At 32.4% G+C, this 11,299-nt stretch overlaps 2 protein-coding genes across 2 annotated transcripts; both read right to left on the bottom strand.

Moving 5' to 3' along the window:
• Positions 1 to 1,206: 1,206 nt before the first annotated feature.
• On the bottom strand, positions 1,207 to 2,468 carry LOC114162993 (metalloendoproteinase 5-MMP-like). The gene has a single exon (XM_028047029.2). It carries the CDS (start codon positions 2,416 to 2,418, stop codon positions 1,351 to 1,353), a length of 1,068 nt encoding a protein of 355 aa, XP_027902830.2. The 5' UTR covers positions 2,419 to 2,468; the 3' UTR covers positions 1,207 to 1,350.
• Positions 2,469 to 7,317: 4,849 nt separating this feature from the next.
• Positions 7,318 to 9,318, bottom strand: NMT1 (myristoyl-CoA:protein N-myristoyltransferase). The gene is made up of 2 exons (XM_028048523.2): positions 9,091 to 9,318; positions 7,318 to 8,847 (listed from the first exon to the last, which is right to left on the bottom strand). Exon 2 carries the CDS (start codon positions 8,821 to 8,823, stop codon positions 7,522 to 7,524), a length of 1,302 nt encoding a protein of 433 aa, XP_027904324.1. The 5' UTR covers positions 8,824 to 8,847; positions 9,091 to 9,318; the 3' UTR covers positions 7,318 to 7,521.
• Between the last annotated feature and the right edge of the window lie 1,981 nt (positions 9,319 to 11,299).

Here is an 11,299-nt window from a genome sequence, read left to right as displayed (position 1 = left end):
TAGTTAAATTTCTAATTTACGTCTAAAATATATGTTATAATTTTAACTTTTATCATTTTATATAATTAAAAGAACTCTAAAGATCCATAAAATTATATATATATATATATATATATATATATATATATTTTGATTATTTTAAAATGATTTTTATCTATAATATTAGTAAAGGAGATTTCTGTGTGCACAAATTTTTATTATTTTGTCTTGAAGTGACATTTTTTAAATTTAATTGTTATTTCAATTAAAATTATTATTTTATTCTTTAAATATCTGTTTAAATAAATTTAATCATTTAAAATTTAAATAATTATCTACAGTAAAAAGAAGTAAACACATATATTTTTACTAACATGATGATAAATATGTATTATGCGCAGTTAAACTTATCATTATTTATTTAAAATGTAATATTTTTATAGCTATTTGAACTAAATAATACTTATTTAAAATATAATTTAATGGTAAATTAAGGGTAAACTTTTATCAATTTGTCAATTTGTGATATATATATGTATTTACCAGTTAAAATAGTGTATACACTTAAATATAACATATTATTTATTTTAACATACATTTTATAACAATATATTGATATTTATTTAGAGAAATGAAAGCTCTAAAAATCATTCAATCCTCAATAACCTAACTGGACCAATGGCAATAATTCTCTACATTCATCCATGACAAGAGTCAAATTCCAAAAATAAAACATCAACACAAAGCCATAACCAAAACCCTTATCCTGAAACCCGCGTGTTCCATATCCACCTTTTTTGTTCTTTTGCATTTGGACCAAAACCACACCACCCTTGTCCCTACCCAACTTCCACCAATCCATCGCCTTCAACCCTGCTGTCTCCCCAAACCCACCACCGCTTTTCACCACTCATTCAAAATCATCACACCATTTCAAAACTATTCGGCCATAAATTTGAATTTTCTCATTTTGACAGAAAAACATAAATTATAATGTTTTTTTTTATAATATGAGATCACATCTTTTAAATAATTTTAGAATATTAAAAATGGGAAAATAGAAAAAATGGAGAATCACTCAAAATATAACGTCTAAAAAGATGATGATATTTTGATCCAATTTTAACTTATCACGATTATCCTTCAATTATCTATCTTAATTTAAATAGTGTCTTTTAGTAATATAATAGAATGATATCTAAAGATGATTGGAGTGACACATCAAAATTGAATAGAAAAAAATAGATCAAAATATATTTTTTATCAAAAGTTCAAAAACCTTTTAAGTTTTAATTCAACCTTAACGTCAACAAATCAACCAAATGCCACTCAAGGAAAAAAAAAACAAAAAACACCAACATGACTCCGTTATCAAACCAGAATTAGCATAAACCCAAGACACAGTGTGATAACTGTGAGAGACACTCTCCAATGTCCAGCACCATGATCGGAGTTTCCATCACTGTACACTCTCTCAATGTTAAACTTATCATAATCTGAAAGCTCCACCTTTCGTTGCTTCGACGGCAACACATAAGGGTACATAACAGACTCTTCCACGTTGGAGTGACCAAGCCCTAACAAATGCCCTATCTGATGCATCACCGCACTCTCCAAATCCAACTTCCCCAACACGGTGCCGTTTTCCCTCCCCAACCCCCACTCCTTGCTCCCATCCAAACGTATCTCTCCATTAGAACCATTCCTCAACAACCTCACAACGCTCTCACCCCACACCACATCCTCAACGCCCTCGTCCAAATCGTAAAACCCTACCCTGATATCAGCCTTTTCGTAACTCTCTTCCGTCAGGTTCAACCCCGTCAAAGCCCTGTCCCACCGCGCGAACGCCCTCCTGAACACCGCCGTCACGTTCGCCGGTATTCTACTCTCCGGGAGGAACCCGTACGTCACCCTTCTCGCCCAGAACCACCGGTGCCCGGCCTTTGGCCACGAGACGTTACCCGCGGCGGAGTACTCGAGGTTCATGTCGGGGACGCCGCACCGCGGCAGCGAGAGTTGGTGGAACGTCTCGTTGGTTAGGTCACCGGTGGATTTGAGATTGAAAAAACTCTGGTAGGAGTGTATGGCGGTTCGCGTTTGGTGGTCGAGGAGGTCGTTGAATGGAGGAGAGGATTGGAGGTAGCCGAAGTCTGAGAAGTAGCCTTTGATGCGAGAAAGGCCTTTGACTTCCTTGGTCGGCGGCGGCGGAGACAACTCTTGCTGTTCGACGTCGTCGACGGTGTTGTACCACCGGGAACCGACCAGTGCGCCGCTGGTGCTTCTGAATCGTCTGGTACTTAGAGAAGAACGGGCACCACCGCCCTTGGCCTGAGATTTCTCCGGGTGAAGAACAAGAAGAAGGAATAGGAACGTAAAAAGGTATTGTTTCATGATTTTGGAGAAATTGCATGTAATCCAAATTCTAGATAAGAACATGAGGTGAAGATTTATGGCGTATAAATAAGAATTGAGTTTCTTAAAATGTAGAAAAAATGTGAGAGATGTGTTGTGATGCATTAAATAGTAGGGTTTATCTTTGACTATTGCACTTGGGAACATATTAACAAGTTGTTCATAATATATTTTCTCCTTTAAATATTTGTCTCTATTTCTATTATGAAATTTTATTAATAAAACTGTAAATTTTCACAATATTTTAATTTTTGGGGGTGCGTATATATAACATTTACAAAAAAGAAAAAGTAAAATAGTTATTTGGAAAATTTAAAAAAGCCTTTATATATATATATATATATATATATATATATATATATATGTTATGCGACTTTTGTAAAATTTATCGTTTATAAAATTATTTTATACGTATAATATTATAATAAATTTAATAAGTATTACATTATTTATTATTATATATAGTTTATATATAATAAAAAAAAGACAGAGCAAAAAAGAAAGTAAAACCATGTGTGTGGGGAAACTAGAAATGGGTCATAAAATCAATGGATAGATCATGACAAGGTTCCGAAGGGCCCAAAGGTTGTTGAATCATATATAGTTGATTAATTTGCCGACATATTTAATTGTCATCAAATTTCCACCTCATTTAGCATGTTAGATTGTTAACGACCACTATCCTTTCAAAGAAAAAATTGTAAATTCAATATATCTCAGTATTTGAACTACATTTTCTAACTCAGTATTCTGTCATTTTTTGATGTTTAATACTTATCAAAATTAAAAAAAAAAAAACTAGAAGAAGAAAATTTTGTCAAAAGTAAATAATTCTACATTTTTTATGTTTTGTTTTGGGTAAAAATAGTTTTATAATTTTATATTTCCCTGTAGAAGTATGGTTTGGGTTTCTTTTGATAGATTAGCAATTTTTGTGATTTTCAATTTAGAGGATAAAGAAACATATAGGTGTTATACAAAACAAAGAAATACATGTAACATTATATCATTTTTATAACGAAAATCTAAAATACTTTCGCTTGTAAACGGAATTTTAAAATATTTACTTTCATTCCATCAAATTATTCACAAAATTTCACAAATTTTACATTCAAATCTCTTCAATTTCACATTTTCAAACCTCAAATTCATTTACTCCATCTTCCTCGAATTCATCATTAAAAGCAAACACTCCCTTAATATTTATCCAACAACAATCAAACCTTCATCTTTTGTTCATGTCTCTCTCTTCCAGAAGATGTCTGTGCAAATGAACAACCAGAGTTCGTTAAAAGTAGTTTGCTCCACTTTTTGATTGAAGGGAAAAAATTTTGTGAGAAACTCACGTATTAATCTCCTATTCCATTGTTAAAAAGTGTTTTTCTTTTCTAGACCAAGCCATTTATAAAATTATTTAGAGATATCTTTTCCTTTTTTTTTAATCAACAGAGATATCTTTTCCTTGTTCTACATAATTATTAACTCAAGCTTATGACAAAGAAATTTGGGATAGATTTCATAAAAAAATTAACTCAAGTTTGATATTGTGGAGCCAATAGGATTTTGTAACATTTTTACCAAAAGTCTATCTCAAGTTCTTTTATATGATTTCCGGATTAGTCTAAACGTCCATGAACCTTGAACCTTCCGCTTAGATAATGAGATGTGATAGAATCTAAATTATTTGTCTGAAATTAAGTCAATTAGCAATTAATATCTTATAATTAAGCTAATCAAATTTGTGTAGTTAGGTTATTAATCTTTTGCATAATTATATACTTTATTTATTATATACTTTATTTAGATATATTAAGTATACATATGTATTTTCAGTACATACATTCAAATCATCTTTTTTTTTTTCTTACATGGCATCAAAGATAGTCATGGGTTAAAGTCTATATATCCTAGTGAAAGTTGGGAATATTATTCCACTCGCTATAAGATTGTTATCGGACCATTCATTAATGTCTAGTCTCACGCTCAAAATGTATATACCTCAGCATGACGAGAGTGTATTGAAAGTCTCATATCGAGTAGAGATAAAATTCATTCACAATATATAAATAAGTGCAAACATCACCTTATAAATTAATTTTGTCGGATTGAGTTAGCTTTTATTCTTGAAATTTAAAAAAAAAATTGTTCTGAAAAATCTGTGGAACATGTAATTCAAAAATCACTTTTACAAAAGTCATTTTAAAAACAAAGAAAAGAAAAGAGGGAGAACGTCATATAAGAAGAAGAATAGAGAATGTGAGGAAAAAAAAAACTCGTTCTAGAATATATTATATGAATTTTAAAAATAATGTTTCAAAAAATTTGTTCAATAATGCATTTCGTGTGTTTTGAAAATTCTATTACAAAAATCTGGTTGTTCTGAATGTATTATTCTTGAAATTTAAGAAGAAAAAAAAATTGTTCTGAGAAATTTATGGAATATGTAATTTAAAAATCACTTTTACAGAAGACTCATTTTAAAAATTTGGGAGTGCACAAAGAAATTTTGGGGTGTAGGAAGTAAAAGCCGAAAACTTTATTGTAGAGGGTGGAAGAAAATCACAATCTTCAATTTACACGCTTTCTCTATGATTGATACCTCCATACACTTCCAAGTTTATAAGGGATGAGAGGTAGTTTTGGGGTCCAACCCCATCACCAAATTCATTATTTTTTAATCATTTATCCAATAATATTGTTGGTTACCTTCCTTAGGAACGGTAGAAAATAGACTCTAATCATTTTATATAAAAAATAAACATTAAAATTATGTTTAATTTCAATATATTAGTTTAATATCTCTAAAATTATTATTTAAGATATCTTATTTTCTCTACACCCTCCAACTATCTTCATGTGTTCCAATTTCTCCTTCTGTATTATTATTGGGTGAAAACCTAAAGAAACAAAATATACATCAGGGACTTTTAAAGTTGTTGATGATTAATTATTCATGCTTTTGTATTTCCGTTTATAGCTTTTTTTTTTCTATTTACTTTTAATACGATTTTTTATCTTCATTTTTACCACTTCCCATGCACTGAAATAAATTGGACTTGTTTGAGAAAAATACTTTTATTTGGTACTTGTAGCAATTAGACCTTTGTTTACTATTTAAACCATGACTACAGCTACAAATATTATTGTGTGGAAACACAACCTAAAGTATTAATTTCTGTCTTCCAATACTGGACTAGCCGATGTAGACAGAACTTTCTTTCATCCATATTTTTTCCCTATTATGCTACAAAATTATTATACATAAATGATTTCATATTTTTAACACATTTTCTATTATTTAATTATAACTTATCAGAGACCAAAAGTTATAAGAAACTAGATATACAGCTGCATCCTTACCTTATAATTAAATAAAAAAGAGCATTTGCATGACATTGAAAATGTGCAAAGAAGAAACCACCATGAAGCAGGAAGATGAAAAATCAAAAGGATGAGTGAAAATAGGTGAGTTATTTTGTTTACCTTATAATTTCAGATCTACCGAAAGAAGTTTTATTGTTGACAGTGACGACAAAAATCTTTTGAAAATCACAGAAAATTCGTCACTATAATTTACGAAAAAACTTTAAAAAGAAAAATGGTTTTCAAAACCAAATTTAGTTAGTATTAAAGTAAACAAAATATTGAAACTTAAGATTACAAGTCATTAAATCAGTTTTAGTTAGCTTTTACTTTCCATCAAACTCTTGACAAGTAAATAAATTAAATTACATACAAAATTAAACACTACAAATAATGTCATGCTTTTTCTTCTAAATTTAAGTCTAAAATTGTGAACTAACTAAGAACTTGAGAAGGAAATCGAGGCTAGGCTATTTGCCTTAAGATGGACTTTTGCATACTCACAACCCTGGTATGCTAATTGCAATATTTGTATATTGAAACAACCAAACCAGCCATTAAAACGAAACAAATGAATGGTTTTGCCAAATACATAGTAAAACCATAACTGAATAGTATCAAACTACAATAGCACAAGTAGTTCCCTCTCTATTTTATCCACAAACAGTGAAGTTTCTTTTACATTTTTTTAACTTAACACTACTTTGCCATGCAAACAGAAACAAATAATTCATATGTAGGTCACAAACTAAACCCAGGACAAAAGCCAAAATTAGAATTAAGGAAACAAAATAATATGTAAGAAAACAAGGCATAATATACTTATTATCTTCTTGACAATTGGCTTCAGCTCTTACCTGATAATGGGAACTGAAATAGGATCCGGTCCCAACGTCAAGTCCATAGCAGCTGCACAGGGATGGTTTCAATGGCTGTGGTTAGTGGCAAAGCTAACACCCAATTTATGGGCTTTCTCTTATTTTCACAAGTTTCATTGGTGCAAAGATTGACGACTAAGCTCAAAAAGTAGATTTTTTTTTTGCTGTTTTCCAAATATACATCTTTATAAATAACAAAAGTGAAAACAAAGTGATTTTAATGTAATTATTTGTGGGGAGGGGGAATCCTCAAAGTTCAAAACAAGGTCACAAAAAAGCTTAGCCAGCTGGACAGGTAGTGTTAGGATCGTATTCCTATAGAAGTTTAAAACTATCTATTGCATAAATAGCTACTTAACCGTTCCCTAATGAAGTCTACATAAAACAAGAGTACATGATGATATATCCCATGTTATAACATTCAGTTGATCACTACAAAAATCCTACTTATTAGACACCCAAAGCTATTAAACTTACGATTGATCAAATGGAAGGTTATATGAGCAAATGCAAATGCACCCAGCCAAACAAACTCATCTGCAGCAGAGCATATGCAACCAAACAGCAACAAAAGCTTGACACGATTAATTTTATAAGGATTGTGAACTACTCATACATGCAATCATGCATGAAAATGTCGAGAAGAAAATAGAGCAAAAAGGAAATCTAAGAAGCACCAGTCTACAACAACTTCAGAATTTTGCAATGTAAGCATATTAGCTGAAAGTCTGCCAAAAGATGGGCTCTCACATACCCTGCAAACCTAATATGTTAATTGCCAGTATTTGAAAGGAACAAGAAATAATGAAGCAAGCAGCTACTAAAACAAAACAAATGAATGGTTTTGCCAATCACCTAGCAACACCAAAACTGAATAATATCAAAACTACAAAAGCACAAGCCCGAGTCCAGATGGTTTCAAGGCATTACGAATCCTATAATTGTACAAGTAGTAGTGAAGCTGTCCATCTCCCGGTCCAAACTTGAGCTCTTTGAGGAAATTCTCATTGTGCATCACATCCAAGGCGTTGAAAACATCAAAATCCTTTTGCTTTGCCACAATTAGCACATCATTCATCAACTGAGTCAATGGGGTTTTGGTGGAGACATTATAATAAGAATAAGCAGCTTTCAAAGTTGAGTAATTTTGATTTCCAAGGATCGAAGAGGGGAGTGTATAAAAGCTGCAGAAATCAGTGATCTCATGATTCCCCGGACTCTCCACCAAGAAACTATCCACCACATTCTCATTGGGAAGTAGCCAATGTTCAACGTCATTTTCATCGAAATCAGGTGCAACAACAAACTGGCTCAAGTAGTTTCTAAGCAGCCGAGTAACAGCAGGGACATCCCGAAGCTCCATTTTCCTGAATCCAGGAGTAACCGGCGAATCTGGCAATTTGTAAAGTTTTATTGTGCGACTCATCGTCATCCTAGCACCAAGCCTTGAAAACCCAACATCAATCAGCTTCTTCGGATTCAATGATCGGTGCCAATACTGACAAGTCGTGATTGGTGTTGGAAGCACAACCCCAGCTGTATAAGCCGCCTGCCAAATATTCTCCAAATGAACCCTCCTAGTGACCTCCTTGATCATAACAGGCGCAAGCCTCTTCGACCTAAGCTTCTTATGAACACACAAGAAATTGATCTCAGCCATCTTCACAACCTCCTCATTAACTCTGATCCTTGCTGGTACGCCACTGATGAAAGCAACCAACTTCTTCGAGGCCTTGGCACGCACACCAATGTGCCAACTCCGGTAGTACCCCGGAACGCGCAACGCCCACCTGAGAAACTCCTTGGAATAGTTGAACCTGAACATGTTCTCATCATCCTCAACATAGTTATTCTTCAGCAGAACATAAACCTCATCACAGGTTTCCGAAGAGTCCATGTCACATGTGGTCCACTCATAAGCACTAGGAAGGTTATAAGGCTCCTGCTTAACCTCAGACAAAGGTGTTGGGGGCTCAATGGGGCCTTCAGACAAACTTGCGTCCCCAACATCCTTGTATTGTCCAACAGGTTGTGTTTCCCAGAACTTATGTCTCTTACCAAGAGTCATTGAATCTTGGAAACTTTGCACAATGGTTTCCAACGAGGCGTTGTTGGAGACCACTGAGTCTCCATGAACAAGATCTGGTTTCGCATTTGGAGACCCAGATGGGACACTGTTATCACCCATATCAATTATCAAAAACCCCCAACTCTGCAGAAATATATATTAAAAAAAAACACAATAAAAATACTGAACACGAAATTAATTGAAACGGAGATTCAATTTGAAACTGAAACACTGCAACAATAGAACCTTGATCCGGTGGAAACCGAAACGAAATTACAAGGAAATTGGTGCTGAATTAAAATCAAAACACGAAATATAATAAGAAAAGAGGAAAGATTGAGAAAAGAAGCACAGATTAGAGAGTGAAAGAAATTTAGATAAACTCACGATGTGGGACGAAAACGATGATTTAGATCGGGTGTGAGAAAGAGTGGCGAAGAAGGATTGGAATCAGGGTTACTTGGTTGTATAGCGAAAGTATCTATATGATGTGGTTTCTGAAGAAAGGGGTCACCAAGATGCGTGTGGAAAGAAGCATTGGGGAGGACGAAGGTACGGAACGAGTGTTTTTATCCCATGCGACGGGTTAACCAAGGATTCATTCTTTCGGTTATGTTAATGATAATTAACTTACCTAATTCTATATTACATTTTTGTTTTTTCACTTCTGTTTTATACATACACACACATAGTATTAAACCACGTAAAATTATAATTACTTTGTGCACTAAAACATTTCTAAAATTATAATTTAACTACTCAGATTAAATATTTCTAGAATTAAAATTTTTAATTAAGCCACTGATGGAAATTAATACGGTTTTAAATTTATCCTGAATAATATAGTAGTTTTAATAGGTATATATGATTTAAAACTTTTATACTTAAATAGTGATATGGTCATAGTTTTGGTTAAGTTTTTTTAATTTGATCCTATTTTAGGATTTTTATTCAATTTGGTATTAAATTTTGAAAATATCATTCAATTTAGTCATTTTACTTAATATTATTAAAATTGTTAGTTATTTTACTTAATACCATTAAAATTGTTAACAGAATAACAATGTATACGTGTCATTGTTCCATTGACGTTATGTATTGTACAATGATGTGGTCGTTTATTTACTGTGACAACATGGTTTGGTATTTAATTGTAAGTGAATTAGGTTTACGAATGAGAGGAGATTGGGATTAGGATTCATTACTCAGAGAAAATTTGGAGAGGGTTCGCTGCTAGGACGAAATTGGATTGAAAGGTCCCAACCAGTTTCATCCGTCATTCTGATCTACATTGTTGTCGAATAAGAAATTAACTAGTTGTCTCCAACCAAATAGTTCTTAACGTCTTTGAATTAAATTCACTTATTATCTCTGCATTTTATAGCTAAGTTCAATAACAAAATAACTACATTATAACAGAGAAAAAGAAAATAAGTTTGAAACAAGATCATCGGTGCAATAAAGAGAAAAACTCATCAAAATTATAAGTTTTACCGAGACTCAATTGCTTGGATTCCGTCTTTCTTTTATGATTTTTGTGAACCATCCCTGGTCATTGAAAATCTGAAATATGGCTTGACAAAAGATCAAAACCATTTGTACAATACAAGTCCATGCACGTACGAGGGATGATCCAATTCTTTATGATACAAAATTGTATGTTAATAACTATCAAGTCTTGGAATTGATGAGAACATTCAAGTTCTTTTACTTTTTTCATTTCAAGCAAGCAATCTTTTGATGTTGTCTACCATTCAATTACAAGGATAAGTGAAAATTATAATTGATAAATATAATAGTTAAGCATTTTGAATTCATTGTCATTACTCAAAAATTTAGTAACAATTGTTACAAGTAAGAGAAGATGACTATAATACAAAACTCTTAAAAATTGTTGATTCTTGTCGAGGAAGAAATTGGGAATAAACATCCAATGGGTGGTCTTACAATTCCTTGCAAAGAAGAAAAGTTCTTAGATATCACTTCTCGTTGGAATCAATAGCTTCTAATCCTATGAAGAATGACCTTAGCATCAATTGATTGTGAATCCTCCCCAAATGTTGATCTTGAAAATATTTTGATTTTTTATCAATCCAATTTCGTCCCAACAGTGAATCCTCCCAAAATTTTCTCTTAACAGCGAACCCTAATTCCAATTTCCTCCAATTCGTAAACGCAATTCACTTTTAATTCAACACCATGTCATTGTGTCACAGTAAATAAACAGTCATGTCACTGTACAGTACATCATGTCAGTGAAACAATGACATGTATACACGATTGTGTTAACGATTATAACGATGTTAAAATAGATAATTAATTTTCGTTGGACCTTATACTATCTGATGTAAATTATTTATTTTATGTTGGCCAAGGGGTTAGACGTAAACTTCTTTTTAAATTTTATATACATGTTCTCTTCCTCATTTTTCACTACTAAAAAACATGCAAAAAAATGTTCTTTTGAGTTAGGGTTTATTCTTTTACGATAAAATAGTGTTGGTTTGAGGATTAATTTCTATCTAAGTCTTATTCTTTTTGTCATAGGCTTCTCATGACACAACCTTTTGTCCCTCCGTTTCGTCATTGATATTTA

This window comes from Vigna unguiculata, chromosome 9 (assembly GCF_037176805.1).
Source record: "Vigna unguiculata cultivar grain cowpea cultivar isolate G323 ecotype 2 chromosome 9, ASM3717680v1, whole genome shotgun sequence".
NCBI lineage: Eukaryota > Viridiplantae > Streptophyta > Magnoliopsida > Fabales > Fabaceae > Vigna > Vigna unguiculata.
This window is presented reverse-complemented; position numbering and strand designations above follow the sequence as displayed.

Bases quoted from the DNA above. Each gene is read 5' to 3' on its own strand.
- LOC114162993 (XM_028047029.2), bottom strand. From the start codon at position 2,418: ATGTTCTTATCTAGAATTTGGATTACATGCAATTTCTCCAAAATCATG.
- NMT1 (XM_028048523.2), bottom strand. From the start codon at position 8,823: ATGGGTGATAACAGTGTCCCATCTGGGTCTCCAAATGCGAAACCAGAT.